Genomic DNA, 19,902 nt, shown 5'->3' with positions numbered 1-19,902 from the left:
GCCCCAAATGTCCTTCCCGTAATGGAGTGACCACAATCACACAGCGTATTCCAACTGTGGTCTCCCGGGTGCCGGAATGAGCCAGGCTGATTTATATTCCGTGCCCCTGGATAAACACCTCGAGCCCGTGTTTGCATTTGTGCAGCTGCCAAGGAGCCTCGCAGATGGCTGGAATGCCTTCTCCACATGCAAAGTGTCCCATTCCGGCTGGAACGGGGATTGAGGCTGGGGGAAAGGGAAGGAGCAGGAAGGGAAGGGAAAAGGGGGGTGGGATAAGAGCAGGGAGGAGGGAATAACTCTCCATGCACCCTGAGCAGGGATGGCCCAAAGCTGCTCCTACTATTCTCTCTTCTACCAAAGCAACCTCTGGGATTCTGGGATTCTGACTTGGCTCAGGCGGGGGAGCAAAGTCAGGGAGCAAAATGAGGGATACATTTGGGACAGCCCCTTCCCAAAGTGTTCTGGGATTGGCCTTCCTGCCTTCCAGAGGGAAATCCTGCAGCAATGACATCCAAGAGTGGTTTTGCTCGTTCCCGTCTTGGAATGACTTCAGCTTCCATGCCCTGAGATTCCAACCTTCAACAGGAAAGGACTGATCCAAGAGATGTCTTGGTGGACAAGAGCCAGTGGGATCCTGGAGGGATCCCATCTTCCCTTCAGGTTCATTTCTTCAGGAGTGTTATTGAAGAGAGTTTTTGCTTGTTCCAATCTTGCAATGACTGCAACTTCCATGTGCTTCAAGGGGGAAGGAGAGATCCAAGAGGTGTCCTGGTGGACAAGAGCCGATGGGATCCTGGAGGGATCCCATGTTTCCCTTCAGGACTCATTTCTCCAGCACTGAAGTCGTCGGTGATGTCCTCAAATTGAGAGGAATTCCAGTGCCATTCCCACCTGCCGTGTCCACATCCATGAGAGACGCAGCTCTGGATTCGGAAGAGGCAAATCCCTGAGGGATAAACAGGATCGTCCCTTCAGCATTGTCTGGATGACAGATGCACGCCCAAAACACTCTGGGATGTGGGATTTGTGTGAGATTTCCTTGTTTTCTTAACAGTTTATGAATTCCTTTGGACTTCCATCATCCGTGAATCCTCCTATTTTTTCCAAGGAAAGAAATGTTTGACTTTTCCAGTTCCACGTCCTGAACTACCTGGATTGATCCAAACAGCACAGTGGAAGCCTCAAACACATTTTCACCAAAATTCTAAGGGGTTTTCAACAAGCTTTTCCAACTGGATCCTTTGGAATTCTCTGTGCTTTGGAATATTGTTACCAGTGTGTCAAGAGGGACAGATTAACAGGACAAACTTCCCCAGTTTTCTGCTTTCTTCTTGGAATTCAGCCTGGATCTCCTTGGAGAAATGGCCGGGAGAAAAGGAAAACAAAGGGAGAAGCCAAGTTGTTGATACTGTGAATGTTTTTATAAATTCAGGGAAAAAATGTTTGGAGGAGGTCTTTGGGAAAACAAACAGAAAGGAATGGCTTGTTTGGATTCCAGCAGAATGGGAAATATGGGATTTTCTCTTCCTGTTTTATCAGCGATTCATGGGATGATTTGGGTTTGGGAGGGGCCCTAAAGATTATCCCATTCCGCCCCCTATCATGGGCAGGGACAGCTCCCACTATCCCAGGGTGATCCAAGCCCTGTCCAACCTGGCCTTGGACACTTCCAGGGATCCAGAGGCATCCACAAATTCTCTGGAAAGGCTGTTCCAGTGTTCCACCATTATATAAAAATTATTAAAATTTTAAAAATATATAATAAAAATTATTTTAAATTTCATTATTAAAATTACTATAATTATAAATTTTTATAATTGTCATTATAAAAATTGCTTCCTTGTAATTAGTGGGAATGAACCCTCCTGTGGTTTAAACCCATCCCTCCTTGTGCTTCCAGGAGGTCTCCTTAGATGGGAGAACTGGAGGGATTTGGGATAGGAGAGGAGGATGATGAGGCTCCTCTCCAGGACACAGAGGTGGCAAACAGCTTTTGTCTGTGTTAAACCCCAGGAATGTGGATCCAACAATCCCAAAGTGCAGCCACTCTTGATATCAGTCCGTATTTCCATTTGAGAAAGGTTTTCCAAGAGTTTCAGTCAATGTAGGAGCACCTCAAAGTATTCCAGGAGCTCCAGAGGCACCTGGCTTGACCTTTGGATGTTCCTCACCAGGTTCGCCTACCTGCAATCCCTCTTTGCAACCCAAATCCTCTCTCCTTCCCCCGTGGCTCCTGGGATATTCAGGGAACAGCTGTGTTATCCTGAATTTTAGGGGGGTGTACAGGTGGCAGATCCAAAATATCCACCCACCCTTCCCTGAACTCATCATCCATCACCAGAGAATTCCAGGAAGGAAACAGTCACTGAGATGTTTTATCCCTCCTCCACATTTTTCTGGAATGGCTTTTCCAAGCAAGGAATGGGGAGAGAGAGGCCAGAGATGATGGAGAGGAGGGGGAAGAGATTTCTCTGGGGGGGTGCAGGTCCTGATAACAGCGACGGATCCTTCTGTTGGGAAGCTCAGACGCTTCCCGAATTTTGAGTCCCAGTGGATTCTTATCAGGACTTAATACTCAGGATGACTCAGGATAATCCTTTGATGACTCAGGATTAAATCATTTAAGGAATCATTTCCACACAGAGGTCAAAATTTTAAATGCAACAATCATCTTTTTAAATATTTCTAGGGCAGCTCTTGGTTTCCCAAATTGTCCCCCCATAAAGCAGCATTCCAGAGGTGTCCCACCACCCTTCCCTTCAGCTTTTGGGGAGGATTTTGGGGGCTCAAAGTATCCAAAAAGCAATGATTGTGTGGTTTGTTATCAGTTTTCCATGTTTCCAGCACAAGGAGGATGCACCCACCACAAAATTTAGCACTTTCTTCTTTTCTGGCCACACATTTTGGTGGGACGCAAAATGAAACCTCTTAAAAGTGAAATTGCCCTTTGCAATTTGTGAAGATTTTGGAGAAGTTGGAGATTTTCCCTCTCATTTCAGAGCACTTTTGGAGGACTGTTTTCTCTCAGAGCTGTTTCTCCAGTGTGTTTCTTTTAATGTTTACTCAAATTGATTTATTTCGTCATAGGAACTTATTTTATTTTAGGCAAGAGCACTTTGAGGGCTTCATTAAATCTTTATTTACTTTCTTGTCTGCAGAAAAGACGTCAAGGACATCAACATTTTGTCCTGAGCCAAATTTTGTGGGGCCCTGTGTTGTTCTTTGGTTTATTCTTTTGTCTTTTGTACCTTCCAGAGAACTGAGAAATAAATAAACTCTTTTTTCCTGTGTAAATTATCCTGCAAATAATGAGCCAGAGGGAAGGATTTTCCCAGTTTTCATGAATAGGAAATGTATTTTTCTTCTCCTAAGAAGCAGAGAAAATGCAATAATTTATTTCCCTCTTTTTTATCACATGGATGTTGAGGAATTTTTGCTCCTGACCCTCACTCCCAGCTGATGCTTTAGAAGAAAGCCTGTGATTTGTCTGGTCCTTTTCATCCACACTAAATTAGAGATAAGAAATCAGCTGCTAAACAAGGAGATTTTTCAGTGTTTTTCATGTCCTAAAAACCACCAAACTGAATTAATCCGTGTCGGCACTGAGCCTAGACCAGCCAAAGGGCTTCGAAACAATCCTGGTTTTCCTTTAATCTTGGGGAGTCACATTGGTGAGGAAGGATGAATTCTTGGGAGGTGGAAAGCTTTGATATCCATGCAACATGCTGAGATCTGCGTTTGGATTTAATTCCGCGAGGAGATTTTTGTGGATTAGTTGGCCCTGTTTGGATTTAGTTCCCTGAGGAGTTTTTCGTGGATAAGGGCAGGTGGTTCCTGTTCCTTTTGATTCCCAGGTGACTCCTGTGTCCAGCACTCGATAACCTCGTGGCTGAGGGCAGACACAGCTCTGGGAGCAGATTTGGGACAGATCCACCACTTTTAGTGTTTCATTCTCAATATTGCACTGCAGCTGGAATTCCATGGGTGGGTGGAGTTTTCCAGCCCAAAGCAGACGAGTTCCCTGAGGACATGGAGCTGGGAGCGGGAAATGCCTTGAGGGGTTGTGGAGCCCTGCAGAGGGACCTGAACAGGTTGGGGACCTGAACAAGTTTCCAGGGAGGAAACTTGTGGAATTCAGCAAGGGCAAGAGCAGGTCCTGGACCTGGGAAGATCATCCCATTCCTCCCCTGCCATGGCAGGGACACCTCACTGTCCCAGACTGCTCCAACCTGGTCTTGGACATTTCCAGGGATCCACAGCCGCTCTGGAAATTCCATACCAGCCCCTCTGCACCCTCCCAGCCAGGAATTCCTTCCCTGTATCCCATCTAAATCTATTTCTTTCAGCTAAAGCCATTCCCTGTGTCCTGTCCCTCCATCCTTGTCCCCAGTCCCTCTCCAGCTCTCCTGGAGCCCCTTCAGGCCCTGCCAGGGGCTCTGAGCTCTCCCTGGAGCCTTCTCCTCTCCAGGTGAACATTCCCAGCTCTCCCAGCCTGGCTCCAGAGCAGAGGGGCTCCAGCCCTTCTCTGGAGTTGCCTCCTCTGGACTCTCCAGCAGTGCCACGTCATTCTGATCCTGGCGGTCCCAGAGCTGAGCTCACTTTGTCCTTGTGGCATAAAACTTGGGATAATTCGCACCTTCTAGAGCCACACTCTAAGAAGGAATTGGCAATATTCCTAGGGCAGGTTTCCCAATGGAATGACAACGCTGGTTCTTCAGGGAAAAAGCAGAGGGGCACCGGTGTCACCTCTGCAGGTGCAGTGACTCCTCTTTGTCCCCGTTCTCTCCCACAGATGGCTTCTGCCTTCCGGAGTGGGACGGCATCGTGTGCTGGCCCGAGGGCGTGCCCGGCAAGGTGGTGGCCATGCCCTGCCCCGAGTACATCTACGACTTCAACCACAAAGGTGGGTCTGGTCCCCAGAGCAGCACGGGCCCTTCCTGACAGCCACAAAATTCCAAATTCCCCTCGTCATCCCTTTTTTCTCACGTGGTGCCTCCCTTCCAAGCAGGAGTAAAGCCAGGGAAAAGGAAGCAAGGAAAGAAGAGGTTGTTGTTTATTGATAATGGAAGAAAAGCTCAGTTTTAACTGAAATAATGATAAATTTCCCACACAGATTGAAACTTTCTTAGCACCTGCTCTCAGCTCCCATTTGTAAATCCTGGCAATTTCCAAGCCTGGATTTGTTTGTCCCCACAAACTCTGTGTAGCAATAGAACCCCAAAATATTCTTCCAACTTTTAATCTCCGCCTTGGCCTTTGTTAATCCTGTGTCCAGAGCCCTGGTGGGTGTCTGGGAGCAGAATGTGGGAATTCCTCCTTATCTCCCTTTCCCTCGGGCTCCACATTTCTTGGCTCGCTGGTGGTGCCGGGAAGTCTGAGGGTGTTTTTAGAAGTGATCAGAGCACACTTGGCCCCTTAATGAATGTTCCAAGTACCCAAGGAGGGGAAAAGGAGGGAATTCAGACTCAGCTGAGGCTTTCAGAAAGCAAGGAAGGATATTCTCAGGCGTCCTGGTTTCCCACAGTGTGTCCTGCCTATCCCATAATGGACTGAGAGCTGGGATTGACTCCTGGCTGGTGACCTCTCACTCTTCACCTCAGAGGCCAGGAGGAGCAAGGAGCCAGACAATCATGGAATTATTTAGGCTGGAAAAGCCCTCCAAGATCAGTCCATCGATCCCAGCACTGCCAGGGCCACACCTGACCGTGTCCCCAAGTGCCACATCCACATGGAAGTCACATCCCTCCAGGGATGGGGACTTCACCCCTGTCCTGGGCAGCTGGGCCAGGGCTGGACAGACTTTCCAGGAGGAACATTCCCAATATCCCACCCAAGATCCCACTGCCTTAGTGCAATCCTTCCCTTTTTTCTCAATGTTCCAACATGGCTTAGATTTCTCATGTCACTGATATCAGCTGGATAAGTCAGGGAGTGTGGGAGCCCAATGGAGACCCTTAAGTGATAAAATCAGAGAATCCTGGAATGGTTTGGGATGGAAAGGACCTCAAAGATCATCCCATTCCACCCCTGCCATGGCAGGGACACCTCCCACTGTCCCAGGCTGCTCCCAGCCCCATCCAGCCCAGCCTTGGGCACTTCCAGGGATCCAGGGACAGCCACAGCTGCTCTGGGAATTCCATCCCAGCCAGGAATTCCTAATTCCCAACATCCCATCTATCTCTGCCCTGTGGCAGTGGGAAGCCATTCCCTGTGTCCCGTCACTCCAACCCTTGTCAAAATCCATTTCCATCTTTCCCTAGGCTCTCTGTTCTCCCTCTGTAGTCCCAGGATCTGTGGGATTAATCCCTGTTTTCTGTGAGGTGATTTTAACACATGCCTGCTGCCGCAATTCCCACACGGACATCTGAACACGGATATTCTCCTCTGCCAGCCGAACTCAAGGATGAAACCTGGCATTCCTTTCCTTCTGCATCCCCACAAGGAGGGCAGGGTGACAAAAGACCCCTTGACATGACCTGAACTAGCAAACAAAGAGCAAAATAGTACAAATCACCTTTTTTTTAAATTTATTTCATAGGGAGAGATGCAAGAAATTCCGAGGGTAATTCTGGGCTTTGTGGTTTTCCAGGTCTTTTCTCCTTGCTTTGCAGACCCAACATCTGAACTTCACTGAGAGCAACTAAAAGGCTCTGTGGTGTTTCTCAGCTAAAAAATTGATAAATTGAGGTGGAGATGGAAGTTGGTTTTTTAGCAACCCAGCTTCCAAGCACACATGGGGCTCAGCATGGATGGGCTTGTGAAAAACATGATCACCCTCCTGTGAAAATGTAAAAAAGTTTGATGAAGGACAACAGGAGACAAGAACCACAGAGCAGAGGTTATTATGGCCGGGTGCATGTTGGCTCTCAGCCAAGAGCACCCTGTTACCTTCAGGGATACCCCTTAAATACCTCTTCATTACATCAGCCAGTTGCATATTTATAGACCCTTATGCATAATAAACTTTTCCTCAAAGTAGTTTACATTACTAGTTTACAATTTACATTTACTAGTTTACAATTCCAAGAATTGTTTAGCACAGCTCCTCCTTGGATCAGCCTTTTTAGAGGATGCACATTCCTTGGTTGTGCTTTTAGTCCTTTTTTATCATTATCAGTTTTTGGGCCCTGGTCCACGCTGCCTTCAGAGGGTGAGTGCTGCTGGCTGGCAGATCCGTACTGGTGTGCCCATCCTGTGTCCATTGGGTGTTATCCCATCCCAGCAGGCATTTAACACAAGCACACTGATATCAGCTGCTTCACTGAGCTTAATTAACAGCAGAAATAAAAGCTGTATCTTTATAACAAAGTTGCTTTAGCACCACACATACAGAATCCATTTTAATAGTTGCAAAAAGCCAATAATATAACATGTATCTATAACAGGCTCCACTTGGGGATGAATTTCCTACAATTTTCCTGCTCATTCCATGTCTCCTCTCTCTTGGCAGGGATGAGTTTGGGATGAATTTCCTGCCCTTTTCCTGCTCATTCTCTGTCTCCTCTCTCTCGGCAGGGATGAATTTGGGATGAATTTTCTGCTGTTTTCCTGCTCATTCCGTGTCTCCTCTCTTTTGGCAGGGATGAATTTGGGATGAATTTTCTGCCCTTTTCCTGCTCATTCCATGTCTCCTCTCTCTTGGCAGGGATGAGTTTGGGATGAATTTGGGATGAATTTCCTGCCATTTTCCTGCTCATTCCATGTCTCCTCTCTCGGCAGGGATGAATTCGGGATGAATTTCCTGCCACTATCCCGCTGATTCCATGTCTCCTCTCTCTCGGCAGGGATGAATTTGGGATGAGTTTGGGATGAGTTTGGGATGAATATCCTGCCATTTTCCCACTGATTCCATGTCTCCTCTCTCTCGGCAGGCCACGCTTATCGCCGGTGTGACCTGAACGGGAGCTGGGAGCTGGTCCCGGGCAACAACCGCACCTGGGCCAACTACAGCGAGTGCGCCAAGTTCCTCACCAACGAGACGAGGGAAAGGGTAGGCATTCCCATTCCTGCACACAGCAGGAATTTCTGGCATCGTGCCGGGCTAACCCACGGACCTCTGTGTCATTTAAAAGCCCGGATGAGCTCCAGCTCATCTTCCTCCTGTTGGAAAACTTTCCTGAGTTTGCCAAAGCCACATCATACTTTGATGGGCAATGATTTGATTGGAAAATTGTCCTCAAAGGCAGAAAAATTTCCTGCAGCTGCCATGATCCCATTCCTGAAGAGATCTTGGGGAAAATTGGAGTGGTTTTGGGGGTGCTCAGAAGTGGTTGGAGATTGTTCCATGGCATTGAGACGCCCTCTGCCACAGCAGGAAATCATTTTGCTGCCAGGTTGTTATCAAAAATTCCAATGTTTATGTGGCTGTCTCTGGGAGGGGATGTCCAAACAGATGAGGAATCAAACCCAGAGCGACTGGTTGGGAGAGCTGGGAGTGTCCAGCCTGGAGAAGGGAAGGCTCCAGGGAGATCTCAGATCCCCTTCCAGGGACTAAAGAGGATCCAGGAGAGCTGGACAGGGACTGGGGACAAGGCATAGAGGGACAGGACACAGGGAATGATTTTGAGCTGAAGGAAGTAGATTCTGATGGGATATTGGGAAGGAATTCCTGGCTGAAGGGGTAGGGAAGCCCTGGCACAGCCAGAGAAGCAATGGCTGCCCTTGGATCCCTGGCAGTGTCCAAGGCCAGGCTGGAGCAGCCTGAGACGGTGAGAGATGTCCCTGCCCATAACAGGGAGTGGGAATGGGATGACCCTTAAGATCCCTTCCTACTCAAACTTAACTGATATTCCATGATCTTGAATTAATTCTGGTATAGTCACAATTTGGAAACAGTGACACCAGTCCAAAGTTGGAAAAGGGTTTAAAATATGGAGAGGGTCTGTGTGGTCCTGGAAAAAAAAAAAATCATAAATCCGTGAGCCATAAATTTACAGAAATTCAGAAAATGATAAATAAGTAGATGCTAGAAATTTCCTTCCTCCCCATGAGCCAGCCTGGAGCCCTGTAATGCTGGAAGTCTGGAACGAATTCCGTGCTAAGGTGACAGCAAAGCTGTCCCTAGTGTCTCTTGGGAGGATGTGACCTCCTTGTCCCACAGAGAATGACGTTCCCACCCACATGCACCTGTAATTCCCAAAGAATTTACCCAAACCCTCTGGTTTTCCAGTGGTTTTTGGAAGAGTCCCCTTGGACACGGGACATGGCATCAGGGACTGATCAGCTGCAGGGAGAATTATCCCAGAGAGCTGGAGATAAGGATCTAACCACAGCTTCCTTGAGGATGTTCCAGGGGCCCTTCGGGACAATGTCCTTAATTTTAAATTTAACCACTGAGAAGGGTTTTTTGGAGTTGGGTTTTTTTGTTTGTTTGTTTGGTTGTTTTTTTGTTGTTGTTGTTGTTGGCTTGTTTGTTTGTTTTTTGTTGTTGGTTGGTTAGTTTTTCTTTTGGTTTTGGTTGGGGATTTTATTGTTGTTGCTTTTTGTTGTTGTTGTTGCTTTTTTTCTCCTTAAGAGTGAAGCAACTCATGAATGAAGTGATTTTACAAAACAAGGAAATGAGGGAAAGGAGGAGATGCATTCTTTGAGCTGCTGAATGTTTTCTTTCGTGTGGACAAGGAGCAGAAGGTTGTGTGCCCTGGGTGCTGCTCCAACCACTCCAGCAAAGGCCTGGATGACGTTCTCTTCCAGAACCAGTTTGGTGGGACTTTTCCCAGTTCATAGTGGAAAGAACTCTTTTAGCCCTGGAGTTTTCCAGGAAGGTCCTAAAGCAGGTGTTGGGGTCATGGAGCACCTTGATCAATGCACAAACTTCTCACCTCTCTGAAATCATCTCCTCTGTCCCACTACCCTCAGGCTCACCCTGGGTGGGAATTGTCCAGCTGATTTCCAAGAGTTCTTCCTGGGAAAGGACATCCTTCCTTTTTAACCTCCAACTGGCAGGACTTGTCAGGGCGACTTACTAAAGGAAGGGCACAAAGAACAAGAGTTGCCCATATTTTATTTTTTTTTTTCACCACAAGGAAGAAATAGAGACTTTCCACGTCCAGGGTGATTTAAAGGGCTGAGGGTGATTTAAAACCTGTGGTGGGTTTGATGTGCCTGACTTTGTCTGTGTCCCCTGAGTGGTCACAGGGTGAGGAGTCTTTGCTTCTTTTTGCCAGAGTCAGGATTGAACATGTGAGACGGTGTTTCTAGTTTGGATTCAGATGTTTATCAGTTCTTATCTCTGTCACAGTCTCACAAACCCCGAGTTCTGCAGCACTGCACTCTGACAAACTAAAAATGGAGCCCCATCTCTCTCTCTGCAAGGCCTTTGAAGGATCAACTGTCCAATTAAGAAGTGACACCTCAATTATTTTCACTTTTAACCCAATAACCAACTACCCATGGTGGTAATGGGGACTTTTTTATCCAATTACACAAAACCACCCAAACCCGTGGAGAAGAAGGTGAAGAAGAAGAAGGAGAAGAAGAAGAAGAAGAAGAAGAAGAAGAAGAAGAAGAAGAAGAAGAAGAAGAAGAAGAAGAAGAAGAAGAAGAAGAAGAAGAAGAAGAAGAAGAAGAAGAAGAAGAAGAAGAAGAAGAAGAAGAAGAAGAAGAAGAAGAAGAAGAAGAAGAAGAAGAAGAAGAAGAAGAAGAAGAAGAAGAAGAAGAAGAAGAAGAAGAAGTACAACAACAACAAGAATAACAAGAACAACAAGAAGGAGCAGCCTCCACCCCAAAACCTCCATCTTGCTTTATCTATATTTCTATATTCTAAACCCTTAAACTATAGGTTTTCCACCCTGTGATATCACACACTTCTATTCAAACTGCACACCCACAATCCCAGTTCTGTCATTCCATTTTGGAAGCTTCTCCACGGCCTCAGGTCAATGCAGTGTTCTCTTGGGGGTCAGTGCCTGGCAGCACAGGAAGTCTGAAATTCTCAGCAGCCAGGGCTCCAACAACAGGGGGGTCACAGCACAGGGAACTCAGGCTGTGCTTCCCAGCAGAGACATTTACAGGAGGTGTCACTTCATTTTTATTCTCAGCCTCTTGGAAAATTACTGCTCCTCATGAGCTCTCCCTTAAGGAGCTGTTTTAATAACCCATCCCAAAATCCTCATTATCCTGTAGCCAAAGCTGAGGCATCTTTTGCCAGGAATTTTCTGTCATATCTACCAAGGTGAATGGAATAATATTTCATATTAAGACAAATTAAACCACCATCACTGTTCAGATTAAATGACCAGGCTGATCTTACTTAAGTGGTACTTACCCAGGGCAAAGAATGCAGAAAAAAATTGATGTTTCTGCCAGATTTGAAATTGTATCTTGATCAAAAAATGCTTTTTAATGACATCTATTTATCAATTTTTATTCTTAGTAAAATTGTTAACTTTATATTTGCAAGAGTTCTGTTCCTCAGGCCTGGCCTCACCTCAGCAATTCTGTGCCTTGTCACAGAGTTCCTTGATTTTATCACAGAGGCTGAGTTATTGTGACAAGTAAAGTGCATCCACCCAGGTCTCTTAGGCCTTCGGGTATGAAAACCACTCTGGATATAAAAGAGGAGGAAAAAAATGCACTTTTTCCCTCAGTGTGTTGAAGCCTTTACTCACAGAAAGCACACAAGGCCTCTTGTCACATTAAATGTGGCACTGCAGCCCTGGGATTAATAAACCTTCCTTTGATTTCTTTTTTTCATGGAGTATATTTTCAACAACATCTCTTTATTGATTTTAATAATAATATTATTATTACTATTATTATTATTAGCCTTTTATTTGCAAGAGGTCTTCTCAGTCCTGCCCTGCCCTCAGCGATTCTGTGCCTTGTCATGGAATTCCCTGATTTTATCACAGAGGTGGCTGAATTCTGGTGACAAATGAAGCACTATCTGTGCATTCTCTGCAGGTCTCTTGGGCCTTGGGGTATGAAAACCACTCTAGAAATAAAAGAGGAGGAAAAAAATGCACTTTTTCCCTCAGTGTGCTGGTGCCTTTACTCGCGGAGAGCACACAAGGCCTCTTGTCACATTAAATGTGGCACTGCAGCCCTGGGATTAATAAACCTTCCTTTGATATCTCTTTTTCATGGAGTAAATATGTCCAGAGATGTCAGAACAGGGGAATTTGGCCACATTGAGCCGTTGTCTTGAGCGAGAGATGGTTTTCTATTATTATTTCCCTCCCTGGGGAGCAGCATCTTTGCGTCACCACCAACAGCTGCATTTACCCAAGGTTTTGCCAGGAGATCGTGGCTGACTCCAAGCAGATGCAACCAGAGGGAATTTTAAGAAACTAGGCTTTTAGGAAAAAAAAAACAACAAAACCAACTGTCTGTGGCTATAAATATATGGATTTGCTGGCTATCTCTGGAAATAGGCCTGAACCTATAGATAGCTGGAGATATCCACACCTAAATAAACACCATGTGTGTGTGCACATCTCCAGCCAGGGATGTTTGTTTAGGTGGGGAGTTTTCCCATTTTAGCCATGCTGGGATAATTTTAAGACTGGCCAAAGCAGCAAACAGAGGGCCCCAGAGCAAGCTGGTGTCCTGTCCCGAATAAATGGGGATTATTTCACACAGAGCAGCTCGGAAACCGCTCTCTGCAAAGAGCAAAGTGTGTTAAAGCCATCAGAGCCTGCAGAATTAACAGCTCGTAACTGCCCGGGGAGCAACTGCTCCTGGGCTGCTTCCTTGGGGAAAATTACCACTGGAGGATGGGAACTGACAGCCCTGGAGGTTGATTCCTCCTTTAGACAGGTAGGATGAAGCCATCCAGGGAAGTGTTCCCTCAAATTCCTTCCAGATAACGTTAAAGAGGGAGTGAACAATCAGCTGGAAGTGTCCAAGACCAGGCTAGATGGGGTTTGGAGCAGCCTGGGATAGTGGGAGGTGTCCCTGCCATGGCAGGGGTGGCACTGGGGGGTCTTGTCCCTCATGGCAGGGACACCTCCCACTGTCCCAGGCTGCTCCAAGTCCTGTCCAGCCTGGCCTTGGGCACTTCCAGGGATCCAGGGGCAGCCACAGCTGCTCTGGCAATTCCATTCCCATGCCTCCCCACCCTCCCAGCCAGGAATTCCTTCCCTGTATCCCATCTCTTTCAATTTGAACCCAATCCCTGTGTCCTGTCCCTCCATGCCTTGCCCCCAGTCCCTCTCCAGCTCTCCTGGAGCCCCTTCAGGCCCTGCCAGGGGCTCTGAGCTCTCCCTGGATCCTTCTCTTCTCCAGGTGAACATTCCCAGCTTTTCCAGTCTGGCTCCAGAGCAGAGGGGCTCCAGCCCTGGAGCAGCTCTGTGACCTCCTCTGGATTTGCTTCAGCAGCTCATATTTATTGTGGATTTGTTCTCTTCCCACACTCTTCCCTAAGCACACCTTCCTGGCCATGAAGGAGACGGGCAGCAGAGTTAAAAGGACTTTTGTTCCCCGAATTCCCTTAAAACCAGGAGGGAGGGTGACCTGTATTCCTGGAGCTCCAGAATCTTTGGATAAAATGCAACACAAATGATGAGTGATGAACCTCAGGCAGCTTTCTAGCCCATTTCTCCCCAAATTCCATACAACCACTGACTGTGGATCCCTTACCTTCCACATATCCAGCAGCAGGATCATTTTTCTGGTCACTTTTTCCAACAGTGGCAGCAGCAATGGGATGTTTGGGTCAAAAAAACAGGAATTTCCCCCACCCCCTTCTCCCCCAAAAGAACAGGGATGCCAAACACAGCTGATTTGAAAGCAGGTCAAACCCATCCTCTTTCCAAGGGTGAGCTGAAGGGTGAATGGGATCTCCACCTCCCAAAATCCAGCGGAAGGGGAGTCAGAGCCAGCAACTTGGGAGGTTGGCTCAGCTTGGGAACCACCACCAGCAGGATGGGCCATCCTCAGATCCAACCCCAATCCTGTCTTCATCTGCTCCTGCTTGTTTGTAGCGTGAGGGTTTTACGGCTTCCTGGGAATTTGGAGGGGCCTGGAGAATCCGTCCCCTTCCAAACACAATGGGAAGGGCCCAGCGTGTTGCAGGGCTGCTTTATCTAAACCCCATTGTTCCAAGCAGCAGTCCTGGAGCTCTCTGGGGTCCTGGGAAAAACAAACAACTTTGTGGAGCCTCAAAGTGACGGCACAGGAATGGGTTTGGATTGTTTTATCCCCAATTTCCACAAAGGAATGTCAGCAAAGTGTCAGGACATGGGCAGAGGTTTTAAAGTCTGTGGAGGAATAATAAAAAAAAAAATTATCTGGGTGATGTTTTGTTCACAATTTTAATTAACCCTGAGGTGCCATCCTCATTCCATGCCTATGGATTTGGTCTGGTGCATTCCTGGAAATAGAATCTGAGAATCCTGGAATGGTTTGGGTTGGAAAGGAGCTTAAAGATTATTTTTATGAGCATGCGTGTCTAAATTGGGGTGTCTGACAGTAAATTGGAGTGTCTGAGGCTAAATTGGGGGTCTTTTGTGAGAGCTTATCCCAGTCACCCTCCAGATTGGGAGGATTTAAGAGCCTGGAATGTCTGTGGATGAGGGGAACAGAGTCCTGCAGGAACAGGGCCACCAACACTCAAAGTTTTCCCTGAGGCTTTGGAAATCAGTGCCTGTTCTGTGCCTTTTGCAAATATCTCGTTTTGTGAATATCCCATTTTGTGAATATTCCATTTAGCTTTTTGTTTAGCCTCATTTTCCTGTAAAAAAAAATGCAAGAAAAGTAAGGACAGAGATTTTCTGGCTTTGTTTATCACTCAAAGAAGCACACCCCCAATTCCAAATGTGTCCTTAACGACATCTGAATCAGCAGCTCAGGAAAAATTTGCAGAAATTCCATCTGGAAAATCCTTATTTTTCCTTCCAGCCCCTGTGCTGTTGATCCCACCCTTCACAGCCTTCCCATTCCTCAAAGAACACTGGATCCCTCCCAGCTTCACAGCCCGAGTGCTGCTGGTGTCTTGCTAAAGGGGAATAAAAAGGATGAAAGGAAAAATTTGGATACAGGGCACAGCTCCATGAAACTCAGGATAGGATTTGCCACCCGAAAATTCCTGCTTTGTCTGGTTTTCCTTTTCCTTTTGCACACGTGGCAACAGTTGAAAGAGTGGAGGGTTCCTGCAGGAATCTAGTTCAGGGAATCCTGGAATCCTGAACTGATTGGGGTTGGAAGAGACCTTGAATTCCAGCCAGTTCCAACTCTGTCATGGGCAGTGACACCTCCACGAGCCCAGGTTGCTCAAAGTTAGTTCAGGGAATCCTGGAATCCTGAACTGATTGGGGTTGGAAGAGACCTTGAATTCCAGCCAGTTCCAACTCTGTGTCATGGGCAGTGACACCTCCACGAGCCGAGGTTGCTCAAAGCCCTGAATATTCAGATTAAATTAGAATTAAATTGAATCACGTTGGTTTAGTTATCACACTTTATAGACCAGGATCTCATGGCAAGGCCAGGTTTGGCCTCTTCCAAAAAGGGATGACCAGGGATGGTCAGTCTCTCCTCAGGGTGGACTTCCAGAAGACTTCCAGAGAACTTCCTGGAGTGATGGATCTCCAGGTTGTGTCCATGGCTCGGCCATCACAGCCTTTGTGATTTTCTGGGAATTATTTAACTTCCCACCCATATCAGCTCCCTAAGGATGCTCCTCAGACCACGGAGATCGTCGTTGCAGCTGGCAGATCATTCAGTATTTTCATATCTGGATGATCTTTCCTGGTTGTTCGTTGTGGTTTTCATGGAGACAGGACCTCCCTTGGGAGACATGGAACCCCTTTGGAGATTTTGTCCCCTCATGGGTAAATCCAGGGAGGAAAAGCTCCTGGAAACTACCAGCCCTGAGCTCCAAGTGAGGGAGAAGTGAAGTGGAGAAGCTCAATTTTTTGCTCCAAAGGGTTTTCCCAAGGATCTGAGTACCCCCTCCACAAAATCATTTTCCCAGGGGCATTCCAGAGTGACTCCAGGTAGGATTTGGGGCACCTCCTCCTCCAAGGAGGGCTCCAGGATAAACTTTCTGTGTCTTGGCTCTTGGTGCTCAACCTCCTTTCAAAGAGAGGCCCTGTGGTCAATCAGAGCACTCAACTTTCCAAAACCTCCTGCCAATCCAGAAGCTCTTCCCAAGGACATTCCGCCCATAGGAACATGGATCTTCCCAGTGAAATTTCTGAATGGGGCTCAGGGATGTTTTGTTAAGGCCTCACAACTTTTATTTTACTGAAAATTCCAACCTTGGAGTAAGATTATTATTACTATTATTATTAATTACTATTATTATTATTATTATTTCAATTTTTACTATGGAGTCAAATGTTTTCCAGCTCCAAAAGGATTCCAGCTTGGCAGCAGGAAAATCACACCAGGATATTTTTCCCTGAAAGCTTTGAAATCTCTTCTTCTTGGCTTTTCAGGGCCTGCTGCCTGCACAGACAGATCTATAAAAATCTATAAAAATATCCCATAAATACGCACAGACACACTCAGTAAATTAATATTGGCAAGGGCTTCGCTCCTCCAGTGCAAACCGCAGAGAAACATTCCCAAATCTGTGGATTCTGATGTAATAGGGCTGAGGTTTGGCATTCCAGGACAGCGTTCCAAGCCTCAAATCCCAATCAGAGCTGTCATTCAGAGCCCAACATTCCTGACGTTACTGCAGCCCCGTGGGCAGGGCGAGGGAAAGGAGGGAATGAGGAGAAAGATGCTGATTTGGCTGGGTTTTTTTGGATTTTTTGCTAAAGTCAGTCTGGGAAAGGCAGAACAGGCTGGGATGGGGGCAGGCATTTTAACCCTTTCCAGGAATCCCTGAGTTCAGCTGCAGGATCAAGGAAAATATCCCGATATTTAATGGAAACCTCAGGGTTTCAAGGCCAGCGCTGGAAAATAACAACCTAAAATTTGCTAAATGATTAATTATTAAGAATTCTTCTGTGACAGAGCCTTTTCCAATGGGATTTTGGCAAGCTCAGGTTGTGTCTGGATTGGATAACCACAGGCAGAGGTTGCTTGGGATTTTAAAAAGGGAAAAATAAATGCAGGTGATTTTTTTCCTCATATCCCATAGCCAAAGTATTTCCTTCCTGTGTTTTCTGGTGTGGCTTATGCTCCCCCAGGCTGGACATCAGTCATCCAGCAACAGCTAAATTGTGCAATTCCAGCAAAATTCCCAGCTCAGCAGGCTTTTTTGTCCAGGTGAAAATTCCCAAGTGATCCCTGGACTGGGCCAAGGGTTTGTAAAGTGCTTTGGGTCCCTTTGGGATGAAAATGCTGTGAAGTTCCCAGGCATGGTATTAACCCCACTCCATCATTAATCCCTTGCCAAATTCCCAGCTCAGCAGGCATTTTGTCCAGGTGAAAATTCCCAAGTGACCCCTGAACTGGGCCAGGAGTTTGTAAAGCGCTTTGGGTTCCTTTGGGATGAAAATGCCGCGAAACTCCCAGATATGGGACCAACCCCACTCCATCCTGAATCCCTTGGGAAAATCCCACCTCTCCACCTCAGGGAACACAAGCCCCGCTTCCTAAGCTGCCAAAAAGATGGGATTCCCGAAGGATCCGGGCTCTGTGTGCTGCCAGGGTTGTGTGGTGCAGTAGGGCCGCGTTCCCCATGTGACGCTGTTTTCTCCATCATTTCTGCTGCAGGAGGTCTTTGATCGCCTCTATTTGATTTATACTGTTGGATACTCCATCTCCCTGGGATCCCTCACAGTTGCTGTCCTTATCCTGGGATACTTCAGGTAGGCGGCTCTGTTTTTACCTAAGCGACGCCGGAAAAGCCGCGGGTTTTTCCGGAAGGATAAAATTGGGGTGGCGCAGTTCAGGAAGCCACCAGTGGTGGTGGCATCTGTGATTTGGGCTGTGTTAGGGTATCCCAGGGCAAACTTCCTGGGGGATGGTGGGTGGGATGTTGGAACTCCTTCCGCTTCCCTCAGGTGGAGTTTTCCAGGCCCTCTTTGTAGCAAATGGGAAGAAGGGCGTCTCCAGGAATTCCTTGGAAGACTCTCCAGGATTTTCTGTCCCTATTATCCCTGCAGGTGACTGGCTTAGCTTTAGATGGCTGATTTGCAGAGAAATAAGATTCCCTGAGGGAAATCCCACTTTAAGTCCAAATGTTCGTGAAGGATAAACCAGTTGAAAGGCATGGAAAACTCCCAGGCTGATTCCTCCAATCTCCCCACACTGCTGCTCTTCCCAGGGATCCAAAAACTACCTTCCTGACTCCATCGTGTCCCCTCCCTTCCCACCATCCCTGTCAAGGAATTTAGACCCCTAAATGCCACTTTGAGCCCTCGTTATCCATTCCTCAATCCACTGTCACAGCTTAATCCCTGGAAGTGTCCAAGGCCAGGTTGGACAGGTCTTGGAGCAGCCTGGAATAGTAGAAGGTGTCAGGGTTGGAATGGGATGATATTTAAGGTCCCTTCCAGCCCAAACCATTCTGGGATTCCTGGATTCTTGCTGGCACAGACAGCATGGGATGGGAGGGATGAAAGGTGTCACCCATATCCAGGGATTTGTCCTTTGGAAATGTTCTATCTGGTGACCCCATAGAGCAGGGTGTCCCCAAACCCTGAGCCCCAGATTTGCTTCCCTTCTCTGTCTGCTCATGTCTTCTCCTAAAAAAAGCCAGCAAGACCTGGACAAGAGCTGGTGTGACCCAAAACAGCCACATGGTCTCTGCAGAGGGATTTGGGAAACTTGAGCCAAGCCCTGGACATGGAACATTGGGAATGAAATGTGTGGCTTTGGGCTCTGAAAGTGCTCAGAGCTCTCAGCAGACAGCAAAAGGTGTCAGGGGGGTTTACTTGGACAGCAAATCCCAAATCCATGACAGACCAAATCCAAAGGGCTCCGCAGACCCCATTCCTACACCATACTCCTGTTCTCCCAACCTTTTCCCTCCACTTCATTTCCCACTGGACACTGGCAAGGTTGTTAAAATATTCTGTGTCCATGTGTGCAAGAGAATTCCTGGTTTTCCTTTATCCATATCTTTATCCCACTTCATTTCCAGCCCAGACCACTTGGGCAAGTGTGCTGGAGCATCTTTATTCCAAGGATCAGAGCAGCAGTAGGGATCAAGCCAGATTTTATCCTCGATAATCCAGAGATTCATTGACTCCTTTTCAAATGCAGGGAGCAAAGCCAATCCTCATTTAATAAACTTAATCAGTTCCACTTGGAGTAATTTGGATTATAAAAGCGCAGAGAACAACTGGTGTTGTTATCATAACATCCTGCAAAAGGGATAAAAACACAGCCTTTAATTAATGCAGATTATTGGGATTTAATGGGAATATAAATCCATTCATAAATGCAGTCATGACACCAGAGCTCAAGAGGACAGAGGGGACCCCAAGAGGTTGGTTCCTTCTTCCCTAAATCCTGATTCCTGATTCCAAAATAGACCTCTTCTTCTTGGTTCTGACCCATTCACATCTCACCATCCCCAAAAAAGCTTTTCCTCCAAAAAGGACCTCAAAGCGCTTTACAACCGGGATTTGTGGGGTCACTGCTGCCATTGCTGGGGTGAAGCCCACAAACTGCTCCAAAGGATGACATTTACAGCAGGAAAACAGGGACAGCAGCCCAGCACACCCAAGTTACTGCTGGAGTTGCTCCTAAACTGAGCTGGGAAAAAAAATTAATGATTTACAGGAAATTCTGAGAGGTTTCCAGTGGCCCCAAGTTCTGGAGCCTCTGGAATCCAAGGGCAGGATTGGATAGGAGAGGGGGAATGGCTGCCCACTGACAGAGGGCAGGGTTAGAGCAGATTTTAGGAAGGAATTCCTGGTTAATGGTTTACAGGAAGTTCTGAGAGGTTTCCAGTGGCCCCAAGTTCTGGAGCCTCTGGAATCCAAGGGCAGGATTGGATAGGAGAGGGGGAATGGCTTCCCACTGACAGAGGGCAGATTTTAGGAAGGAATTCCTGCCTGG

General features: G+C 47.0%; 1 protein-coding gene across 1 annotated transcript in view; it reads left to right on the top strand.

Moving 5' to 3' along the window:
• PTH1R (parathyroid hormone 1 receptor) overlaps nt 1–19,902 on the top strand; it is a 92,569-nt gene that overhangs the window by 45,098 nt on the left and 27,569 nt on the right. Inside the window, exons 3-5 of the mRNA XM_039726539.1 lie at nt 4,793–4,903; nt 7,872–7,990; nt 17,608–17,702. Of these exons, the coding sequence (XP_039582473.1) occupies nt 4,793–4,903; nt 7,872–7,990; nt 17,608–17,702 (325 nt within the window). The remainder of the gene's footprint in view (nt 1–4,792; nt 4,904–7,871; nt 7,991–17,607; nt 17,703–19,902) is intronic.

The sequence above is a fragment of the Passer montanus genome, unplaced genomic scaffold, assembly GCF_014805655.1.
Source record: "Passer montanus isolate IOZ18808 unplaced genomic scaffold, ASM1480565v1 scaffold59, whole genome shotgun sequence".
Classification (NCBI taxonomy): Eukaryota; Metazoa; Chordata; class Aves; order Passeriformes; family Passeridae; genus Passer; species Passer montanus.
This window is presented reverse-complemented; position numbering and strand designations above follow the sequence as displayed.